At 37.3% G+C, this 24,892-nt stretch overlaps 1 protein-coding gene across 22 annotated transcripts in view; it reads left to right on the forward strand.

Moving 5' to 3' along the window:
* NRXN3 (neurexin 3) overlaps window positions 1–24,892 on the forward strand; it is a 1,226,878-nt gene that overhangs the window by 112,866 nt on the left and 1,089,120 nt on the right. For 7 of the 22 annotated variants that reach the window (XM_070931453.1, XM_070931468.1, XM_070931471.1 and 4 more), the window contains one exon: window positions 6,541–6,556. The exons of 10 other annotated variants lie outside the window; for them this stretch is intronic. In XM_070931453.1, the coding sequence (XP_070787554.1) occupies window positions 6,541–6,556 (16 nt within the window). Of the gene's footprint in view, window positions 1–6,540; window positions 6,557–22,713; window positions 22,743–24,892 lie in introns of all 22 variants that reach the window. 5 more of the 22 variants (XM_070931446.1, XM_070931448.1, XM_070931449.1 and 2 more) reach the window with 1 other exon arrangement.

A 24,892-nucleotide genomic window follows, 5' to 3' on the forward strand; every position in this document is an offset into this window, starting at 1 on the left:
AACTCAAGATGAATGGGAGTTTCTAAAGAAGATATCAAAAGCACAGTTGTGAGCAATTCCAATAAAGGTAAAAATGAGAGCAAAATAACCTAATATGGCTACTATATACAGTATAAGAATCTCAGCTAGAATAAGCTAAGCTAAATTTGAAAGGGAAGAGGACTGAGTGTATTTATTTCTGAGAAAAGATGACTGAGGAAAGACATATGGTATCATTCTTCAAATTCTTGAAAGAATGGAACAGAGAAGAAGGTCAAGACCTGTTCTCTTTCATTCCAGAATGCAGGACATGGAATAATGGATTTAAGTTACAAGAGAATAGATTCCAAGTAAGCTTTATAAACAGCTTCTTAATAGTGAAGAACAATTGGACAAAAGAACCAATTACTGAAGAGGGTTATATGATATCTGGAATCATAAACTGGATGGGTTATGTTCTGGCAGAAGCTAGTTAGCCATCTGTCTCAGATGCTATAATGTAAATTCCTGCACAGAGTACATGGTTGCATGAATGACCTGAATGACTTCTTCCAATTCTGTGATTCTGCTTTGGTATATTTTGAAAGCAAATGTCTGGAATTATGGAGAAAATTCCATTTCTTAATTCTAAATTCCAGTGGCTGGTTGGTTTTATTGCTGAAAACATTTGATCGGGTATGTTTTAGTCTGCGTTAACTAAGACATGGATGTCTTTGCTAATCACTAAATCTAAGGGGAAACCAGGTCTTGGGCTTTATCATATCTCAACAAAGATAGCACATGTAAAACAGCTGCAAGGTATTAACAATAATAGTACTTGCTGTGTGTGAAAAGTAAAAACATAGCCCCATCCAATAAAGTTTCTTTAAGAAGAAAACAATAAGAAGTGACCATGGAAAAGACTCAAAAGTTAGAAAGTTGGCAGAGCTACAGAAAAAAAATAATTAAGAACTAAGTCTTTTTCAGAGAAACCAGAAATAGCCCAGTCATTTTGGAATCCATTTTTGGAGAAAAGGGTGGAGAGCAGGACATATATTCTGAAGTTGAGAAAATATTGAAAAAAAAAATGAATTGTAGCTATTATTTTCCCGTTTGTTTATAGAAATAATGAACACCATTTTTATCTGAGTGGAAGCCACAGTACATCTTGGTTTATTTTAAGATTCAGAAATACTCAATGGAAACTTTTATGGACAAAATGATTGGTTATGTCTTCAACTGTTTAATGCAGTAGCAATAACCATTAATGGAAACTAAACTTCCAATCAGATATCTTTACAGATAAATATTTGCACATCCCTTCCATTCCCAACATAAAAGTTCGATATAATGGAATATATCTGAGATAGGAACCTTGGTTTCCAATAGTGATGCATAAATAATAAAAGGAAAAATGGGCCACCTGCTTCTGCTGAATTGCTTGCATGAAAAACTGAAGAAAAAAAAGTTACTGCTTGTGACAAGATCAAGCTTGGCAGGTTCAGATCATAGATAATATTTGTGGGATAGAAAATGAAAAAAAATTTTTTTTGAAGCCTTTTAAAATAAAAGCTAATATAACAATAGTGTGATTATTTTTAGGGATGGTTGTTAGCATAAAAATGCAAAAGCAGCGTATCTATAATGCTATCTCTATTGTCCTTCTGCTCTTATATCTTAAGACATCACTGTCCATGATTTTTGGCTTATTCAGCTTTAGGCTACTTGTTAGTCTCCTTCTTCCCATATATTTAGAAGTATCTCCTAGAATTCTTGCTTAATGCTAGTTCCATCTCATAAAGCCATCTTTCTATGAACTTTGATCTGCTGCCTGTTTAGCTCATACTCTGTTAGTTGGTTTGACAAAGGAGAGGCATTTTTGGTGGTATATTTAACTGCAGAATCCAGTGCATAAATGTGCACAACCTTTTTCTCTCTCTTTATGTGTGATATTTTTATATGTTAGACTCATGTTTCTATTTGTTAGTTGTTCTGTTGACAACTGGTAAATTTTTTCAATATATATATAAGGTATAAAAGCTGTGTCTGAACTAATTTTCTGAGGACAGAATTGTATGAACTGGGGAAAAAAAAACAATAACAAGAGTTATTAGCCCAATTAACAAATTAGAGCCTAAGACTGATTTTTAAAAACTCAATCACAAAAGAGATGATCCAACGAAAATGTGGAATTCCTTTAACATTGATATTTGTTCTTAGTCTGAAAAACACCCTGTGTAATTCCTATTTTTACAAAAGGAAAGTCGGGATGGAATATAGAAATTCCTAAGCAAGCTATCTTAATATTACTTCAAACTAAAATGGTAAAAAGTATTGTTAAAAATAAAATAATCAAAGAGAAAAAAATAGTTTTTCCCAAAAGGAAAGAATATGGCTTCAACAGTAATATGAATAAGAATATGGCTTCAACAGCTTCAACAGGCTTCAACAATATTACTAGCTACCTACACTTTTAGAGTTATCAGCAGGTACGTGGATCAGATGATGTCAAAATACATTATACATTTGAACTTTCCGAAAGGCAGTGTGGAAACTTCCAGGTTTGGCACTGGATTGGTTTTTAAATTGTTGCAAATGATATTGAAGTTAGGGTTAGGGTTTGAGTATTGGGGTTAGGGTTTTAGTATTGAGTGGAGTGCTTGTTAGATTTTCTGAGGATACCAACGTGTTCAAAATCTATATAAATAAAAATGTAAATGTTCGTTTGTTCAAAATCGTAAATCTCTGAAAGTTCTTCACTGATTGCTTTGAAATTTTGACACAACGTTGCATTCGAATATGCGTGTGTTTTTATATACGTATATTATATACATGTCACACCTGTGACAGGTAAAAACATGAAAAACATGGAAAAAGGGCGCCATCTGCTGGAGTATAAAAGCAATACTAAATTGCTATACCCGCTATACTAAATATTTTACGCTTCCATTTCAATGTTTCCGATTTACGATTCATTTACGATTTCCAAATTTCCAATTTTACGATTCCATTTCAATGTTTCCAATTGCATTGTTAAATTGAATTTTCATAGATTTCGTTGTATTTTCATTTTGAGTTAATTATTTTGTATGACATTGCATTGGAATTGAGCTGTGCCATATCCCTCTGTATCTCAGGGCACTCCTACTTTGCGTCCGTCCCACCAGTCTTTTCACTCGGTCTATTGGATTCAGACCTCAGTTGCCTTTCTCTACGTTTCTTTTTGGACTTTAACATCACAGCACCACAATGGCAGGCGCGACCGTGGTCTTTTCCCCTCAGCGCCGCCGCCGCCCAACCCACAAGCAAAATGGCAGGAAATGTCAACCGCCACAAAGCGTCCTCCCGACTAACAGAGTATGCCGTACCTTTGGCAGGGACCCCGATGCCGCCTGTGGTGTGGAGAGCTGCGAAAGTGAAGGCGGTTATACCGGCAAGCCGGGAACCCATCTCTTACACCCACGGCAAAGTATCCTTGGAGGCATCCGAAGACAAACCTCCAGATCCCCAGGAACACAAACTCACCAATGGCAGCCCGGGAGGAGGCCTCCACCAATCCCACGATGCACAGCTCTCCCAATACAAGCACCAAATAGGTAAAAGTCTAAGAAAGCAATTGATTAAGTGATGTTAAAGTCCAAAAAGAAATGTAGAGAAAGGCAACTCAGGTCTGAATCCAATCGACCAAGTGAAAAGACTGATGGGACGGAGGCAAAGTAGGCATGATCTGAGCTAGAGGGACATTATTGGCACTCGGTCAAAAAATATTGTATACCCACAAAACTGGGCCACAGCAACGCGTGGCCGGGTACAACTAGTAGTAAAATAAAAATGGATTGTTAAGATCCATTAACAATCATCTATAAAAATGGGGTTGAATAAACCTTAAAATAGAAAATTCAATTCAATATATTTTAGGACAAAATGAAGCCCATTTTTATACAGTAAATGATCCAAATACCACCTATATATTAATAGGCTGACAGTGACTGATCAGGAGAAAGATCTTGGAGTCATAGTTGATAATGTATTGAAAAGATTGAGAAGTGTGCAACTGTTGTAAAAATGTAAAATTGGAATAATTAAGAATAGAATAGAATAGAATAGAATTCTTTATTGGCCAAGTGTGATTGGACACACAAGGAATTTGTCTTGGTGCATATGCTCTTAGGGTACATAAAAGAAAAGATACATTCATCAAGAATCATAAGGAACAACACTTAATGATAGTCATAGGGAACAAATAAGCAATCAAATCATATTAGGAAACAGTCAATATAAATCGTAAGGATACCAACAACAAGGTTACAGTCATAAGTGGAAGGAGATGGGTGATAGGAACGATGAGAAGGTTAATAGTAATGTAGATTTAGTAACTAGTTTGACAGTGTTGAGGGAATTATTTGTTTAGCAGAGTGATGGCGTTCGGGAAAATTGTTCTTGTGTCTAGTTGTTCTGGTGTACAGTTCTCTATAGCGTCGTTTTGAGGGTAGGAGTTGAAACAGTTTATGTCCAGGATGTGAGGGGTCTGTAAATATTTTCACGGCCCACTTTTTGACTTGTGCAGGATACAGGTCCTCAATGGAAGGCAGGTTGGTAGCAATTGTTTTTTCTAATTATCCTCTGAAGCCTGTGTCTGTCTTGTTGGGTTGCAGAACCAAACCAGACAGTTATAGAGGTGCAGATGACAGACTCAATGATTCCTCTGTAGAACTGTATCTGCAGCTCCTTGGGCAGTTTGAGCTTTCTGAGTTGGCGCAGAAAGAACATTCTTTGTTGTGCTTTTTTGATGACATTTTTGATGTTAGGTGTCCATTTTAGGTCTTGGGATATGGTAGAACCTAGAAATTTGAAGGTTTCTACTGTTGATTTATTTTATTTTTTTATTTTATTTCAAATTTATATACCGCACCTTCTCCCAAGGGACTCAGGGCGGTGTATAGCCAGATAAAAACATACAATACAAATATTAAGAACAATTAAAAGAATATATATTAATTTGGCCCCAGTTTAAAATGACAAACCAATTAAAAATTTAAAATTTAAAAATATGTTAAGCCAGCCCGGATTGATGAAAAAAGAAAGTTTTAAGGGCACGGCGGAAGGCACCAAGGTCTTGGATTCTCCTTATCTCAGGGGGCAGCTGGTTCCATAGGGTAGGTGCCCCCACAGAGAAGGCCCTCCCCCTGGGGGTCACCAGCCTACATTGTTTGGCTGATGGCACCCCGAGGAGGCCCTCTCTGTGGGAGCGCACGGGTCGATGGGAGGTTGTCGGTAGCAGCAGGCGGTCTAGAAGATAACTAGGTCCTATGCCATGGAGTGCTTTAAAGGTGGTAACCAACACCTTGAAGCGCACCCGGAAGACCACTGGGAGCCAGTGCAGTTCGCGCAGGAGCGGTGTTATGTGGGAGCGCCATGCAGTTCCCGTAATTACCCGTGCGGCCGCATTCTGGACCAGTTGGAGCCTCCGGGTGCTCTTCAAGGGGAACCCCATGTAGAGAGCATTGCAGTTGATACTATGTTGTCCAGTATAGTAAGAGGTGATAGTATGGGAGGGTTTCAAAACGATTTAAATACAACACTGTCAATATATGTTATTAGAATTAGAATACACACACACACACACAATGGCAGAGAAAAGCAACATAAAACTTCACTACTCCATAATACTCCAAATTTACTAGAACATTACACTGAATCCTTTCGTCTTACAATTACCAGAATTTTTGTCAATGTTCATAGTAATTAAAGGTGACGAAGGAATTACAGGAGTTGTTATGGCAACTGTATTTCCAATATTACCAGTAGTTTTGGGGGGGGTAATACTCTGATTTTTCTACTTCTTTATTAAAAGACAACAAAGGAACTTCGCTCTTTGGCCTGCATCATTTCTTCATTTGGTAGTTGCTCAGCTATGGAGGTATTGACGCAATTCTATGGCATGCTGAAAAAAAAATGATGCTTCAGGGGAGAATAATAGACAATTAGTAATCCTGTCCATTTCAAAACAAAGGAAGGGGAAAAGGAACAAAATGTATTCAAGGAAACAACATGCTATTTTCCTGTGACATCATCTGAGATTTTTCCAAGGAAAAGAAGAGAATTACAATTTGAGATGAATGAAGGTTAATCTGCATAAAGATGCTGTCACTTCCCTATTTGGGAGTAAGAATACATAAGGGTTATAGATCCTCAATATTTCTATCAACCCTGAATTTTTTTATTCAAATACACAATTTCTCCCTGTCTTTCAGGATTTCTGTAAGAAACCCATAATTACTAAAATAACCTCTTGCTGCCTTATTGTTGCCTTCATACCCAGATATTGCTATCACTATCTCTAATTAACTACAATAATTGTATTGTCCTAGCATGTGTTTTCTTAATATTATTTGCAAGCTACACTTAAACTTAGCAGAAGCAGGTACACAAAATTCCATGAGGAACAAAAAGAAACATGGCAGTAAGAAATTGAAAGAATTTCTACAGTTGTCAGAATTTCTAACTTTTTTTTAATGAACTTTATCAGGGTATAAAATACAAAATAAAATTAAAATAGTGGGAAAAGGGGGGATGATAAAGGGAAGGGGGAGGGAAAGTATAGGATAATGGGAGAAAAAGAAAGAAAAGCATTGGCTTCCAGGTCTTTAGTGCACTAGAATAGGATAATAACATTACAGCCTCATCTTTTTACTTTTACATGCTAATACATGCTAGCCATTAAGAAGAACTTAAGGTTATATTGGCTGACATTTTTTTATCCATCAAACCAGCAGCTTCTTCTCTGCTGACTTTTCTTTGGCAGATAAATCTTATTATTTTCAGTTCCACCAAGAACTTTTTGCAGTTAATAAAAAGATCTGACAGCGCCACCTTCTCTTCAACATAGTTCTTTGGGTAGTTTCCAAATATTTTTTCCAGCAATCTTTCCTCTTACCCACAAAGCAATCCATCTAAGATTTACCAGTCAAGAGTGGTTTTGCTATAGCAAAAGTCAGTTTCAACAGACAATTGCTGTCTGTCCATTTTAGCTACCATCTCCATTTTCAACTTTATCTTCTCCAAGCTTTTTCCTCCCAGAGTCCTCTCTGATGGTGTTTAAAGCTCCATTTCTAATGTCAGCATGACATTTGATATGCATATCAGCTGCCTACAACCTCTCCTTTGAATATATGAGTTTCCTTCTGAGAATCTAAACAAATTCGTATTCTCAGCTCCTAATAATTGAACGGAGTGCAAACTGTTTTGTCTGGGTGACTGCATGGATGCATGGGTAGATAAAGGGCCAGCAAGATGCTCTGGTGGGGAGTAGTCTTATAACAGTCATGGTCATCTTCATCAGAGCATCTGGAAACTTAAAATCATGGATAACTAATTTAGGAAGGTAAAATGTCATGAATAACTAATCTCTGAGCTTTATATTAATTTAGACAGTGAAAAACTAGCCAGTTCATGATTTACAAAGCCATTTTTTTCAAGTATTCATAACAAAATAGTTCTGGCTTCCCAAAAGGGTTAGATTCCCAAAATATTAGATTTATAAAAACAATAGAATTCTGTTCAAATGGTTGTAAAAATTAAGAAATGAGTTATCAAAGATGACAATCACAATCATTTCCAGCACATTGTAATTTTAACCATTATGAATCAATTTTCCAAAGTGGTAATGAGTAATCAAAAGTTATTTTTGGTAAATAGCTTGTTTGACACATTTATGAAATAAAGCCAGTGGTGATTTACATTTAGATTTACACAATAATGAAGCAATTACACTTTTTATATATCCATCTACTCCACATCACTTTGGCAATATTGATCCATTTGCATCTGCACTTTTTTTTTCTACTATCACTTTTTATTTAGTTTCAGCAGTTTGTTATGTACCGCATTTGACAGTGATTGGCAGTTGAAATGCTCATTGCCTTCCTCCGCACCTCTTGGAATAGACATATACAGATACGTACATATTTCCTAGTACTGTACTAGTTTAGAATGCACTAAAAATTTGCATGGTGCAATGGCCTCTCATATATTTTTTTTAAAAAAAGCTACAAAATCTACTATAGCAGGATGATCTTTCCCTCTTGCGTTGGTCTGATCAATGGAATTGATAAGTTGACACTTCCAATGACTTGGGGAAAAGGCAAGGCTTGAGTGAAGCCTTGGGAAACCACTGCATCAAGGTATACCAGTAATGCTGGTAGAATGTTTTGAAGCAGAAGTTCCCCAATGTCAGTCAGTGAAGTGAAGAAAAAAATGGAACAATAGCAAATCAGCATGTCAAGAAGCTCTCAACATCTTGGATAGTTCGTCTCCAGTCAGCCGCTGTCACTTTGCTTTTATCTTTCCCAGTAGGAGCATCTCCTAGTGAACCAGATTTTCTTGGCCTAGAAATATTGGTGCATCTTGATGTGGTAATTCCTTAAGCTGTCCTGTTTTCCTACTTCTTGTTGGGAAAAGTGAGGGCCAACCAAATTGTTTAACTTCAAAGCAGTCTAGCCAAGAAACCAAAACCATGAACTCTAATACTTCCTTTATTGTAAGGCTATAGTGACAGAATCTTGTAAGTCTGAAAGCACTCCTCCTTCTCCTTTTACTTTCCAGAGAACTAGAGAGGTTCCTTTCTTGGATATGCTTTCTGTTCCCATCCCCCTTTGGGATTCATATTTCATTTATTGGACTATTATCTAGGCTTTGGTTCTGGCTCCCAAGGCTATTCTTACACATTGGGAAGCTGTTATATCATAGTTCTGAGAATGTTCTTGTTCTTCTCTTTCTTTGTGGAAAAAAAAAAGATGTATCCTCAAAGTAGGGGAAGATGCTTGATGAAACAGCAATAGTTAAGGAAGAGGTAAAGCCACTCCTCATAGAGTCTTCCTCTCAATTGGCCTGTAGTGCATGTGTGATTTGAAATGTGGATATGAGTGTAGTATGTATGTATGTATGTATGTCTGCATCAGTGATGGGTTGCTCCCGGTTCTGTCCGGTTCTATAGAACTGGTAGTAAAACTGGCGGGAGGCTCCACCTACCCGCCTCGATGTCATCAAGTGTGATCTGTGCATGCGCAGAAGCGTGCACGCTCCCATTGTGAACTGGTAGTAAAGGTAAGTAAAACCCACCCCTGGTCTGCATGTATGCATGCATTTCTATAATGTGTATAATCCCTGTTTCTACAGACTGTGAATGGCTTATGGTGTTACTATCAGAAAATTAAAAACAAACTTGAATTAACATGGTTATACCCAATTGGCCCAATGTACCACCATTTAGGGTGGCATTATCTTTCTCAACAACAAATATCTTTCTGAAGAGCCATGCATTTCAGCTTTTTTAAAAAAGTAACATGGTGAGGGTGAGCTAGAGGTCTTGGAATAAGCTGTATCAAAGGAAGGGGGCATTATTAAAAGGCTTGACCCTGAAGTTCCTGAACATGCCGTCAGCCACTTTGAACTTAGATTTGATCATTCATGGTACTGAAAAAGATGTCCTAAATGTTAGTACAGACCTTGTGCAAAGAGGTTTCTCTGCTCCCTTAGCTCATTGAGTTAAGAAGTTTCTGTTTCTGCTTCCTAGATCACTCTTCTATGAGTTGCTTTTTCTTCTGTGTCATGATTATATTAGAAAAAGAGATTAGATGGGGCGGCATAGAGAAAATGCATGGCCAGAGACACCATTCCCCATAAAACCTGGTTCCAGACCATTGACAGCTCTTTACCTCATCAGTTTTTCCTGTGAGTCAATGATTCACCATATGATAGTTTCCCACATCTGAATCAGTAAGTTGTACATGACAGAATTGTAACCTTCTGCCCACATTCAACATTCTTTGTGCTATTTCTGAAACTGACTTTTTCCTTCAGTTCTGCATCCGACATAGCAACTGCTTGTTTATTAAAGCATGAGAATGCTAATAGGCCTCAGGCCATTGCTGGTAAATGCCAGGTATACAATAGTACATATTCTGCCAGAATACATATCCTATCATGATGTGATGGTGATATGATAAGATAAAAAGGGACTTGAAGCAAGGTAATAAAAAGTGAAAGGAAAGGAAGTGGGCATATTTAATCTTGATAAAAGATTCGGGCTATATATGATATGACTAATTAGTTACATGTGATATGATAGTGTTACTCAGAAGAAAATGAAGATGTGTTCTTTGTTTTACCTGAGAATAGGATAGAGAATAATCTGTACCAGCAAGCTACATTAATACCAAAATGACAACACACATTACTGACATCATCATGCAAGTGCCACCCTCACATACTTGTGTCTGTGATGCAAGTACATGTGTTGCTAGAGTCAATAATGTCATTTTGGCATTATCATTGTCAGCTTAGTGTGTTTTACAACATACGTTTTATATGCTTCTATTGTATCTATTCTCTCAAAGAAAAGTTGTTTAGCTGAATTGTGTCTGGACTGACATTTTGTTATAAAATATGTGTGCATCATTCTTTTTTTTTTCCATCTTCTCAGTTTGGAACATGTATTGTTGTTTAAATAAAGTATAAATTGTGGTTTAGGAAGAACTCCCTACTAGTAAGAGCTGTGTGATATTGGCAGACTGAAGGTTAAAGTAACAACTTTGGGATCAGTAGTTCAAACTAACTTTCAAAAAACACTTTCAATATAATTTTTAATTGCTTTTTTATGTTCCTGTTTACAATTATAAGAATCGCAAATGAAAAAACAGTACTTTGTTTTCAAACTAACACCAGAAATCAAAGAAGGGAAAGATTATTTGATTATGAATTGGTCATGTTATAAATATGGGGAGTGTTTTGGAGAGCCACTTGGCTTCATAATTTATTAATTGTGAAAGCTACTTTGAAATGAATCTCCAGAATGGAATCTTGTTTTCACTCACTTGTTGGAGGTGAAGAAGGCAACCATAAGATTTGGATCTGCCCAACTTCAACCAAGCATTGACGCCTAATAGTTTGCCTCTATAAGATGATGTGTGTCATAGTATCAAATCTGAACCAGTATAATGGCTACCATTTGGATTTTCCTAACATTTCTTCTCTCTCCATTTGTTGTCTTTGTGTTTAATATGAAGGGCAGTCCTAATACACTCTGCTTTGTACAATGACAACTTGCCTCTATAATTCATAAAGGTGACAAAAAGACAGCTTTAGTTATGCTTTCAGTGCTTTTCGTAGTTACAGTTAAATATGAATATTTGATTGCTAAAGTATGGATTTAATGCCCCTTGCTTTGTATTCTGTAGTCCCCTGTAGCTATCAATTCTTTTTTCTTTTTTCTTTCCCTTTCTTTTTACTGATGACTTCTTTGTCTTCTTTCTCCTTTGCTGCCTTCAGTGCCATTTATGCTGTATGTGATTTGATAATAAGGCTTTCAGTTACAATCTGTGATCTAGTTCATATCACAGTATGTCATGGCTGGTTTGATTGTGCTTTATTGAATAAACCACAAGAGTCTGACGTTATGAGATTGCTAAGCCAAGTCAAACAAATCAGACTGTAGCTATGCCTACTATGTGAGCGCAGTCCATATACTGAAAGAATGTGTAGGAACAAGAATATATATGCTTTTCTGATACTTGAGAATTTGGGCATTGTTATTTCAGGGATGTGAAAGCCTTGTATATATATTTCAGAAGGTGATCATGCAAATCAGTGGATGAAGTGTTACATGTCATTGTATCAAAGCTTTTCTGAGGGTAAGACATTAGTTATCTTACGCAAATAGAATAGAATAGAATAGAATTCTTTATTGGCCAAGTGTGATTGGACACACAAGGAATTTGTTTTTGGTGCATATGCTCTCAGTGTACATAAAAAGAAAAGATACATTCATCAAGAATCATAAGGTACAACACTTAATGATAGTCATAGGGAAACAGTATAAATCGTAAGGATACCAGCAACAAGGTTACAGTCTTACAGTCATAAGTGGGAGGAGATGGGTGACTAGTTTGACAGTGTTGAAGGAATTATTTGTTTAGCAGAGTGATGGTGTTTGGAAAAAACTGTTCTTGTGTCTAGTTGTTCTGGTGTGCAGTGCTCTATAGTGTTGTTTTGAGGGTAGGAGTTGAAACAGTTTATATCCAGGATGCGAGGGGTCTGTACATATTTTCACAGCCCTCTTTTTGACTCGTGCAGGATACAGGTCCTCAATGGAAGGCAGGTTGGTTGCAATTGTTTTTGTCGGCAGTTCTAATTATCCTCTGAAGCCTGTGTCTGTCTTGTTGGGTTGCAGAACCAAACCATACAGTTATAGAGGTGCAGATGACAGACTCAGTAATTCCTCTGTAGAACTGTATCAGCAGCTCCTTGGGCATGACAATTGATTATTACTATTACCATTGCTCTTTTTGCTTATTATTCATTTTTGGGCTTTTAAAATGAAACTTCGTTTACTTCAGTCGATTAAATGTAATTCTACTTGCCTTCTTTTGTAAATAGAGTTGCAACTTCATTATTTGGAAAGCCACCATCTTCTTTAACTAGTTATCTTGTACATGTTGTTAAATAAGATTAATGTTTTCTAATGAATCTCATGAATATTGCAAAGTTTACTTCGGTTTCCGGAGTTCTAATATATCATGTATATACCAAACAACGCAATACCACTTTTATCCTATGTATAACTAGTCTGAATGTTAAGCAGATACTGATAAATTCAGAAAAAAATGCTTTTTATCCAGGATAAATGTAACCTTTTGTGGCTTAATATCACATAAACATGAAATGTGACAAAGGGTATATCATATTCCAAAGCTTTTCAGAATAAACTCTATGAAAATTAGGTCGTATCTGTATGAGAAAGTAGGGGAATCACATGACTGTAATCAAGAGTAGAAAAATGAAAATAGCAAAAATATGTTCTATACTGAGTGTGTAGGGGAAGTAACAAGTGGTGATTTTGTTATTCTTTTGTGTCAATCTGTAGTAATCAAGATACCATAAATAGGAAATATTAATTATTCAGAAGGATTTGTAGAAATGATTTTCTGGTTTTCTTTGGACATTACTACCATGAACATAGATTGTTGCATGAACTTTGTAAAATCTTTCAAAAGAAAATGCATTTATTTTCCAAGTAAAAACAATTTTCCATATAATGAAGTGCGTATCTCATTTTAACTTTATCATCTTGTGACTGTTTTTATATAAGTATTAGCATAATCAGAAAATAAAAAGCCCTGGGATAGATAAATAAAGTTAAAATAGATTTTGGATAGACAAAAGGCCATTGTGACTGAGAGAAGTAGGTAGATAATGTCTTACAGCTTACAGACATGCATGTACCTGAAGGTGATAAACTCTGTTTGCAAAGAATCTGAGAAGTAGTAGCTAAGATTTTTACATGGTCATAGAATCTCTCCTGGAAAGGGAGTTGAAATGGGCTAAGGAGCTGGCAGGAAAGAGAAAGGGGAAAGATGGCCTGCAAGAAAAGTTAGTCTTAACTACTGTAGTCTTAACTACTGAAAAAATGGCAGGTTCCTGGCAATGAAAAATCATAAGGATCTGTAGCTTAAGAGTCAGCATATGCATGATGTCGGATAATTTTTATCCAGCACAGAAACCAAAGGGGGAGGGGAGAGAGTAAATGAAAAAAAAACAGAGACTATAAATGTTTTGTTATCAATGAGAAGTTGCTACCGAAGTTTTATCTGAATCCCTTGATTAACTCTAAAGGAAATTTAGTTAAAACTGCATTCATGGTAAAAGAGGTACACAGTAACTTTTCTTTTGCAGACAAGGAAAGAGATAATCTCTTAAATGCAAAGCATATTAAGATGTAGGTACTCAAGCTGCTGTCTTTAAAGACCGAAACAAGAGAGGAAGATGGGATTGATTTATTTACTTTGACAGAACGCTGCTTGCGGAATTTCTATCTAGAAAAGTCAGGGTCAGAGGAAGCAATGCTTCCTTACCTTGGCAAACTATGGATAAAAATAAACTGCTTCACAAAAAGTTATTTCATGCTGTGTTTTGCCTGCCCAATCTTGAGAGCTCCATTACATCCATGGTGCATGGATGGCTTTGCAGTCTGCCGGCCTGGAGGGCAGTTAGCTCCTTAAAAGTTTCGTTTATTTACTTTACTCTTTCACTCCTACCCACAAGCCCAGAAGTACAGACCATGAAGCTAATACTGTCTTTTTGTTCTATATATCAGTCACAGGTCCAGCCCTAGATGGATAATCTAGTTGATAGGAAACAGGCTAATTGACATCCCTGGTGGAGATGATTGGGTTCTTGGAAAAAAATAATAGCTTATTAGGAGATTCCCCTATGCTTACTCATCTAAAACATTTTCTTGACATTATTTGTTCCCTGCATGAATGAAGCCAAAAGTCTGTTAAAGCAAGTGGATGGGTTTCCCTCCCACCTTGGCATAATTGTATGCCTCGGTTTGACTAGGTTGACTTAATTTGAGTTGAGAAAACTTTCTATAAAACTTCCAACTCCTACACTTCGGGGAGAGAAAATAATGACACAGTTTTAGAGATATTAATAATGAAAGAGATTTATGAATTTATTCAGGCAGTTGAGCATTGAGTTAAGCATGGGTTTCCCCAATTTACCTCACTCAAGCTTTTTGACAATAAAGGATTTATTCCATTATATTTAAACTTTATATGAAATTGTTTTGCTCTAGGAAAGTGTATTTATATGGAGGAGTGGAAATGCTAGAATTGTTTTGGAGGCATGAAGCATATGGTGTAGAAAAATAGTGTAAGCTGCAAATTGGAGCTTAAGTTCACCAGATGGGTTGCCATGTTGGATGCTGATTTTGGACTAGGAAGTGTTGTTTTCTATGAATATGCTAAATTTAATGTACAAAACAGGCTGGAGGAAGGTAATGGATGTATAGAACATAAACTTTTAGTAGAGGTTTTCAAGTTTTCCAACAGGTGTGAAAGTTCAATGGGAAATCATGAAGACTTGCTACATATCATGATGGTTGGGTACATGGCTATTTTGAGTGTTGTGCCTTAAGGTCAAACGAAGTGAGAACAGATTGTGTTAACTGATTCACTGAAGGAAGTCTTTTGCTCAGAAAAATTGCTTAGAATCAAGGGTTCTTTAAACAGCTAGAGTACAAATAAAATTTGGCTCAAATCAATAATGAAATTTATTTGTTTGTTTATTATTTATTTATTTATTAAAATTATATATCATTCATCTCTTGTTTAGGGTGAGTGATGACAGGTGGGTTACACTATTATAGAAATAGAGATATAAAAGCCAATATAAATATTAAACTAGATTAAAATTAGAAAAGATTACATACAGAGTAAAAGACCATGGATTTAGAGCAGAGCAGTGGTGCTGTGATCTCTGTCACTGCATCTACCACATATAGACTACAGTTTCTCCATCAAGGCCCCACACCAACTGTCAGAACCAGCTTTTAAAGTTCTTTCTAAAGACCAGAAGGGCGGTGGCAGATCTCACATCTCGCAGCAAGACGTTCCAAACAATGAAGGCCATGGCAGAAAACAAGGGTCTTCTAGACTGCTGGAATCCACTGAGAAACAATAGCTAACAATAATAATACTTTGGAGAACAGCAAGATATCACAATCAAACTTGGTTTAGACATGCATTTTAATTTCTAGGTCATAATTTACATATATTTGTTATTTTATGCAAATAGAAAGATTCAGTGTTTGTGCATAATGTTTACTGCTAAGCGAGCTCGCTTTTACACACCTTTTAAAATGATAAATTATTATACCTAAAAAACTTTTTTGTATTACATATTTTGCTTCTTCTTTGTAAATTATGGTGTGGTATTATATTTTTTGCTTTAATGTGTTTTATCTGCTTATATTTTAGACATGTAAATTGCAGGCAATCTGCAGATGTTAGTGGCAAAAAGTTACAATAAATAAATAGATAAATATTGTTTACTTACAGGATCATTTTTCTCCTAATGTTTTCACCTGCCTGATGAGATCAGACAAAGAGTGTGTGTTTTGGGCCTTATCAGTTAAGCCACTGCGTCCCAAACTTTTTCCTTCATTACCCAAAACCAAAACCATTACCCAAAACCCAAAACCATTTAACAGAAAGTCCTTTTTACTCAATGTAGCTAAAACACGTTAAGTTACCGAAAGAAAAACCCAACTTTTACCCAATTTAAAACAATTTTGCCCAACTTACTAATACATTTTAAAACACTTCTTTTAACAATGTTTAATTTTCTCAGAGTTAGCTAGAGAAGTCAACTGAAACAAATTTTGTAAGAGGATGAGAACCAAGGGTCTCTACCTATGCTTTTCTCCCTAGCTATGAAACTGGCTATGAAGGACATTTACTGTGCTGCCTTTAGAACTTCAAAAGAACTGGTAGTGTTCTACTTATTCTTAGTGCCAATGGCTACATCTTCCAGGGAGAAATAGTAAAATCAAGAAAAGGGGACTAATTTTTATCAAAAACATACCATAGAAGGAGAATACTTAACCCTGTCCATATAATCCTTGTTTTCATTCATAGTTTCCAACACTTGCTACTTATTTACCCCTATTGGGCATGTTAAATACATTTACATATTTGATTTATTGACTTGTGTGACCCTAATTGCTAAATATTTTATAGACAGTGAAAGAGCAAAGAAATGAAACACATTCCACTGATGTAACCTTTTCCTAACACTCAGCCTCCTAATAGTTTTTGTTGCATTTCTGTCAGTTGTGGAGCTACTGTGTTTTTCAGAAAATAAGACCATCTTATTTTATTTTAGACTTGAAATAAGCACTTCATCTTATTTTTGAGGCGGTCTTACTTTTTCTGAGGTGCAGCGGGCCAGACTTGGTGAGCTGGATGTGCCGTGGACGCGCCGTGGATGCACTGTCACCTCCATTCTGAACCTTCAGCGTTCAGAATGGAGGCTTTTTGGTGAACGGGAGGAAAATGGGGAGGGGGATTTTCCTGCCTGCCATCCTTCCCTCAGTCTGTTCTGAGCTTGAGGAATGGATGACGGGCAGGAAAATCCCCCTCCCCATTTTCCTACCATTTGCCAAAAAGCCTCCCGTGAGCCTCCCAAAAAGAGGGAAAAAGCAAAGCAGTTGGCTATGAACCTGCCGGCCCAACAAGCATAAGCGCTGTGCCCAGAAAAAGAAGGGCAAAAGCGGTATTTGCGCTGCCCCAAGGGGCCAGTGGGCTGCAGCTGCAGCCAGAGAGTTGCCCTCCTCTGCCTCCGCACTGCCACTCATGCTGGCCACACCCATCCCCCTGGGCTTATTTTTGAGGTAGGGGTAATATTAGGCCAAAAAAATTAGGGTTGGGCATATTATTGGGGTGGGTTGTGTTTTCGGAGAAACACCACATATATGCTTTTGGTACCATTCTGGTTGCTGCTAGTGCTACATTCTTCAGCTTCAGCTTCACAAACTCATGATTAAAATTTTCCATTCATTCCATTCATTTTAAGTATCATCCTCATTACTTCCCCCTTCCCTTCCCTTCCCTCACCTTCCCTTCTCCCTCTCCATTTTATTTATCTTTAATGGAGGAGTAGATAGATGCTCAACTACTCATTGTCAGTAGAAGCCAATAAGCTACCAGACAGGGAGTGAAATTGAGGGTGGCAACTATAGATTCTCAACTTTATTTCTTGTGAGTTTTTCAGAACTTGTGTGATTCACTCTTGTCAGATACTATTTTGAGCCAGGCTGAGATGAACACATTTCCCTAGTGGACTCTATGCTGCTGCTCATGTTCTCATCTCTCTTTACTCCCATGGCAAACCCCTGTGTATTTCTTTTTGTAGATTTTCATATTGGGCAGGGAGAAATACAGCCATATCTGCTAAAGTATATAAACTCTCCATAAAGCATATTTTTTTTCCTCATGTTAATTTCTTTCACTTTATTAAAAAAAATATTCTTAGTAGCATAACTTTGTTCCTGGGCCTATCCTTTTTATTCGGGAAGAAAGTTTCACTAATTTTTACAGTACAAATAATAAAAAAAAAGCATCGTTCTGAGCAGTAATCTTTGTATTTGCATTCTTTCAGTCATCAAAATTAGTTTGAAATAAATTGCAACACTTTCTGCAGCCAAATAGTTTGTACACTCAGCAATACACTTGAGCAGCTGAAGGCGAGGGAATGGGCCAGTTCCTCTGGACACTCTCCCATTGATCAAATGCCTGCAGAACAATTCCTAGTTTAGATATCTCTTCTTTCCAGCAGTTTTCCTACTTGATGTGGATAAATCAGAAACATCAATATTTTGAGAAGAAGTGATATTAGTAAAATTGGATCTCAAATTTGCAGTGATTTCTGTCAACAGTGCAGGATCACTCAGATATAATTTTATGATTTTTGGGCTTCAGTTTATCCACTCTATGTGAAAGTGAGATTCAATGACATTTTAGCAGCTTCATCATTATTCTGAGCCTGTTGTATCATTAATTGTTATGGGTTTGAGTTTGTCACTATCACTTTTTAAAACCTTATTGATAAACTTCAAAATCTATCCTTTGATCCCCTTTGATGTTTTAACTTTTTTCATTTCCTTCTAACTCTTGACCAGATTCAAGATTTCTTTTGTGTCTACCTGGCAGATTGGAAAATTGGGGATACTGAGATTATTGAACATGAAAAAATATATAAAATACAGTACTGAATTCTTTAAAAATAGCTATGAAATTTCACTTTAAAAATTACATGAGTAAATTTTATAAAATAAGAACTAAACAGAAACTGGTATCTTATTAGCTAGATTAATTAACTATCTGCCATTGTTTTTGAATCCTGGCAACCACGTAGATAGATCTTCTCCATGATTATCAACTAGACTAGATAGATAGATTATAGCACGATTAAAAGAGGCAAAATGCAAAGAAACCAAAATTCTGATTAGACCTAAGGGCTGAAACATAAGGCTTAGCTCTCTAAGACCATTGTCTGTTTATCATCAATTTGCCTATTCCATGAGGTTTAAAAGAGGGGTGTATTCCTTGTTATTTCTTCTGTAAACAATAATGATTAATATAACAACATGTACATGCTATTATGTGCCTAATTGAAATTTTGTTTAATTTGTAAGAACAAAGGTAAGAACATTCCAATCAGCATAGTGAACAAACTGGCTGTTATCGACTGTTTCATATTGTAACATCTGGTTGCCAGATTTAAAGCTCTGGACAGCTTTAATTGCATGTGTTCATAAAACATCTAATTGCTCACACCCATAATTCACTCTGCCCCCCCGCTCATGCGCACAACCCCCCACGCCCCATTTTGGGCATAGCAGACCTCCCTGAAGCCTCCAGAGGCTGGAAATGGCCCGTTTCCCGACTTCCAGTGGAACCGGAAGGCCTGTTTTTTTGCCCTCCCCAGGCTCCAAAAGCTTTCTTGGAGCCTGGGGAGGGCAAAAATGGCCTCCCCCACCCCCATGGAGGCCCTCCGGAGGCCAAAAACGCCCTCCCAGGGCCTCCGCACAAGCCCCATACTTACTTGGCATCCAAAACAGGCCGAGTGGAGACTCCTAGGAGGGGAGGGGCAGCTGAAAATCAGCTGGCTGGCACGCACATGCATGCTGGAGCTGAACTAGGGCAATGGCTTGCGTGCCCGCAGATACAGCTCCGTGTGCCACCTGTGGCATGCATGCCATAGGTTCGCCATCATGGGCCTAATGTCTTAATCCAAAACTACATGAAGGCTGTCCTTCAGAGGGCTACAATGACTGGGATGAGTTAAAAGACTCTTAACTATTATGTATTTGCATTGAATGACTGAACATTTCAGAAGGGCTTATTTAAAGGGGATGAAAACAGGAAGTCACTGGAAAACAACACAGGGATGTAATTAGGAAATTGATTAGACTATGGTGAATTAACAAAAAAGAACAGAAAAACAGTCCAATGAACAGGCCTTAATACTAGAGAAGAAAGCTGTTATCATGCATTACAATTTTGGTGGGTAAATACAATCCATATGCAAAATACGGATTTTAAAAAGGCTTTCCACAATTTTGGATGCCCTACAAAGAGGTTCTGTTAAGTTAGGCATAACAAAAGTATTTGACAAGTTCATCTCTTTGTGGGTCTAAAATATTAGAAGGTTATTGTTGGGAAGATTGTCATACATTTGTAGCATAGTTGGACAACTGCAAGTAAAAAAAGAAAAGGCAAAAGGAACTGCAGAGCTAAACTCAAATATCCTTTAACCAGTTATTTAAAGCATAGCATCTGGAGTTTATGTTTTCTATATAATTATTAGCATTGTTTAAAACTGCATTTCCTCCCAAGAACTAAGACAGCAATTTTTCATTTCAAGGGGTGTGAAAAGATTATAGTACTCAGCAAAGAGATAATATTGTAAAACAATAAGAATCAATATAATAAAAAGAAATTAAAAAATGAAGACATGTCAGAACAAACAACTTTGTGCTGAAATGTCAGCAATGTCAGTACTGTTGAGGGTTTGTGAGGAGGTCAACCAGTGAGAAAGTCCCTTTCTTTATTCCTATATAAGGTACTTGCTCTGAGAAAGGATCATCGCTTGAAGAGTTTGAGGCATAGAAATGAATGGGCTGTACTGAATGTGAGATCTGTTGGTTTCATTGGTGTCCTCAAAAGCTCAGAGGTTGCTGTTTCTGTCAAAATAATTAACAAAGTGGAATAAAGCTAATCTGAGAGACACTAATCTGAGGCTGAGATCAGTGGGTGGGTTACTTTTTTTGACTTCTGGAAAACCAGGAAGACCTGACTCTCTCACTCAGAATTGGGCGAGGATGGAAGGAGTTGAGTTGTATGGGTTGCTATGGAACAGTGGAAGCAGACGTATAATGTGTTTTGTGTTTTGTTATGAGCTGCCTAGGATTATTGTGTGAGAAAGGAGCCATATACATTCTTTAAATAATACATGAATAAATAATACATTTTTGTGTCACAGTTAAAGGGACTGCACTAGGAAGTGCAATGAAAACTGGTTTGAATTCTAATCCTAACGTAGGCACAGAAACCAGCTAAATGACTTAGGGCCAGCCCCCCCCTCTTTCAGCCATAGAAAGAAGGCAATGACCAAAGGTCTTCTAAAAACATTGTCAACAGAACTGCAGGGACTTGACCATATAGTTGCCTGGAGTCAAGATTGACTAGAGGGCATCCACATGCATACATGCCCATATAGAAAAACTAAGCCAGTGTTTGCTGGATTCTTCCCTCTCCCATTATTTTTCCGCAAACAAGAAATTTCGCCACCACCCACTAGAAGCTCTTTTGGGATCTTAAATCAAAATATCACTGGAGTGGGAGAGGAAGTTGCAGTCTAATCAATCTGTTTCATTGGTTTTGTTTCTATTCAATCAGTTTGATGCTTATTCTGATGACATTTACCTGTTTAAAAATGTAGTCAATATTTTAAATAGCTCAAAGCTGGCATCCTGTCTGTTTGTGTATCATCTATCTTCTATCTATTTAATATTTAGATCCTGCATTTCCAAAATGTTGAATGGGGCTAAAAAGAAACAAAAAGAAATGGAATTTGGAGAGGGAAGAAGAAGAGAGGAGGGGGAGAGGGAGGAAGATGATACCAGAAAATGCAAAAGTAGCATTGTTCAGGCTATTGCCTTCTATTTGTATTTCAGTGTTAATTCCATGGTTTGGCTTTTTTTTTTTTTTTTTTTTGGCTATGTCACTTGAGAATTATGGAAATTAGTCCAAAATTTCTGGAGCACATCAGAATGAGGAGCTAAAGCAGAAACAGCAGCAAAATAGTAAGGCAAAACCTTTGTGGAGAAATATAAAACCACTGTGGGATCATTTCAAAGCTCTTTTGCCTCACCCAAATGAAATTAATTTGCTGGTGTGTTGGGATGACCATAGTTTTGGCCCATCTCCTTGAGTTCTTTCAGGATCTAATGATGCTGCAGAGCACTTGGCTAATAGAACAGCAAGGATGATACACAGATTTGCTGGCCACCTTGTGCTGTGCAATTGGATTTTCTGCTTACTCACTCATTATCTCAAGCATACCTCGCTGATATACTCAAGAATAGTGAGGTACTGGAGGAAATTGTCAGTGTTGGAGGAAATCAGTGAATTTACACAATGGAGGCCAAGATAGAAAGAGTTGTTTCACATACAAACACACTTGCCACGAACTCTCCTCATGGATGTTTTCTATTGAATTTGATTCTGCCCAATTTCTTCTGCTGAAAAATTGCTTGCTTCTTCAGTGACTGATGACAGTAGCTGCCTAGAAATGCCTATGGTTAGAGTTCTGAGATAAGCTGTAGTTTATAAATTCTGGTAATCTGTCTGTAGGGATCATGCTTGCAACTGTTGATGTAAAGTGACAGATGCTATCAGTGGGACAGCATCTGGGTCATACTAGATGGAAAAAGAAGCATTTGGCTTGTGCTGTTGATAGTATCTATTAGGAAGAAAAGTTAAATAATCTCTCAAAGTGAAATTCACTCTAACTTGGACAAATTATGATTCTGTATGGGCAGTAGATCTGTGAAGATGAATATTTAATCTATTAAAACAGATCTAGCTGGATTCCAAGAGATTTTAGAATAATTCATGACTGATTGCATTAATGATTCTGTCAGTGACCTGATTGGTACCAGAGTAGGAAATTTGCTGAGGTAGCCAACACAATTGCCCCTATGATCTTTCCAATATGCTGCAAAGATGGTGCACAGATAAACTGTGGCACCCAAAGTGCAAGATAGTTGGCAAGAGTGCAGCTGCCTATATTTGAATCTGAAAAACACACTCTTGAAGGCTTGTGTGTTGCAATATGTGCAGCAAAAAGAGTTCTGTGGGGTCCTTGGTGCTCTCTGTGTTTGCTTGTTTTCTTGAAGATGTTTCATTATTCAATTAGGTAACATCAACAGTTTTTCCCATCATACATTACAGCTGCAAGGATAAAGTCTACTGAACTGTTCTACATTGGGAACTTGCTAGCTGGGGAATTCTGGGAGTTAAAGTTCACACATTTTAAAGTTGCCAAAGTTGAGAAATGATTTGATTTTTCTCTATGATAAAATCTCTCACAATCCAGCAGCATAGATGCCATCATTGATGCATGATGAATTATGGGGTGAGTCCTCTTGTACATTAGAAAGAATCAGTTCAAATTCATGATATCTGAGGAGATAAATAAGTAACTTAGAGCAATACATCATGGCATGTCATAGAGCCATAATGGCAAACCTATGGCACGCGTGCCGGAAGTGGCACACAGAGCCATCTCTCCAGGCACACCAGTTGTTGCCATGCACGCCAGGAGACTGAGCTTCCGGTTTCTGGTGCACGCATGCGTGTTGGCCAGCTGGTCTTCGCATGTGCATGCCCACCAGAAACCAAAGACCAGGTGACTGGCATGCAAGCGCACACTGGAAGCTCAGCTTCCTGGCACATGCATGAGCACTGGGGAACAGCTCTTCCCGTTTCCAGCACTCCCCCCCCCTGCGCACACACTCCCATTTCGGCACTCAGTTCACCAACACTGTCATAGAGGGCCCTTTTCTCTGCAGCTCCCAGACTCTGGCAAATATATCCTTGATCATATCCTTCATTGTGTTTTTAACTATGAAATTTTTAAACACTATTAGTATTTAATTCTAATATTGTCTACTGCTTTTAATGTTGTTTAATTGTTTTGAATATTCATCTGAAGTCTGAATAGTCAGCATAAGTCTTTTTCTTCTTGGATGCTATCATCCATTCTCTTGTTCCTTCCTAAGCAGGAAAGCCAGGATTTGTCTTGTTCTTAGCTCAACAATTTAATCCTTTTTCTCAAAGTTGGATACTCTGAAATGAAGTCCTTAAGAAGATGGGAAGGATCCTCAAAATTCTGCCTGAACTAGTCATAGTGGAGAATTGATCTGCGGTTGTCAGAAGAGATGATATAGCCCCCATTCCCATTAATTTGATTTACCTGGTGTATTGTAATCAGATAACACTGTAAGTTGTTCCCAGCCAGCTCTTTTAAATCACCTTTAGCACATATTGAAAGTGACAACATTGTATTTTACTGCCGAATTGCCATCCTCCAGTAATAAGTAAAATACGTCATAAGCGATGGCTGTGCTCCTCTAGAATCTTTCCACTCCCACATGCTTTCCCCCTGTTGCTAACACATAAGTGTATTCTCTTCCTCTTGCAAGGGTTTGGGATTTACTAAGAGACTAAGCGTTTTGGAGAAGTACCTGTAATGTAATCATAATAATTTTGCAATCTCAGATAGGTTTCCTGCGACAGAGGTTGACCAGAGATTTTACTTGCTTGTTAATGATTATCGTAAATTGCTCCCAGAAGAAAAAGAAAGTGATTTGGTATGATATAATATTGGGACCTATTTATTTGATGTATCAGTTTGGGTGCCACGTGGACCTTCAAAAATGTTTACAACAAATAAATAAGATTATAACATCATATTTAATATACTCCCCAAGTAGCAGTAACATGCTGAAAGTTAAAAAACTCCAATGCCCCCCTCCCCCCAAATCCTTGTTGAAACAAAAAAGGACTTTTAATGTAAGCCAGAAAGGAAGTTTGGCTTATTATTTAGTTTAAGTATTGAGTACCTTCAGAGACTTAATGCTTTATATAAAACAAAAGTGATATTACAATGACTTTTAATGGTCACATTTTCCATTAGTTTAGCCTCTATTAAGTATATGTAAACTGTTGGTAGCTGTATGGATGTATCTACTTTGGCAAAATAGTTTGTCACTGCTTTCTCCTGTTTCGTTATTGACTTTCCAATTTGGTCTATAACTATGGTATTTTCTTGTGGTATCTCATCCAAATACTAACCAGATCTGACCCTGCTTAACTCATAAGATGCCCAGCAAATAGTACTTTTCAACTATCTGAAAGGACAACGCAAAAAAGAAGGCCAACATCTGTCCTTATCTCAGAGGCAGGACATAGAACAGTGGTTTTAATTTGAGGGAAGGCAGATTCCAGCTGAATGTTAAGAACGA

Source organism: Pituophis catenifer, unplaced genomic scaffold (assembly GCF_029215685.1).
Source record: "Pituophis catenifer annectens isolate HBS135680 unplaced genomic scaffold, rPitCat1.0.hap2 SCAF_1, whole genome shotgun sequence".
In the NCBI taxonomy this organism is placed as follows: Eukaryota; Metazoa; Chordata; class Lepidosauria; order Squamata; family Colubridae; genus Pituophis; species Pituophis catenifer.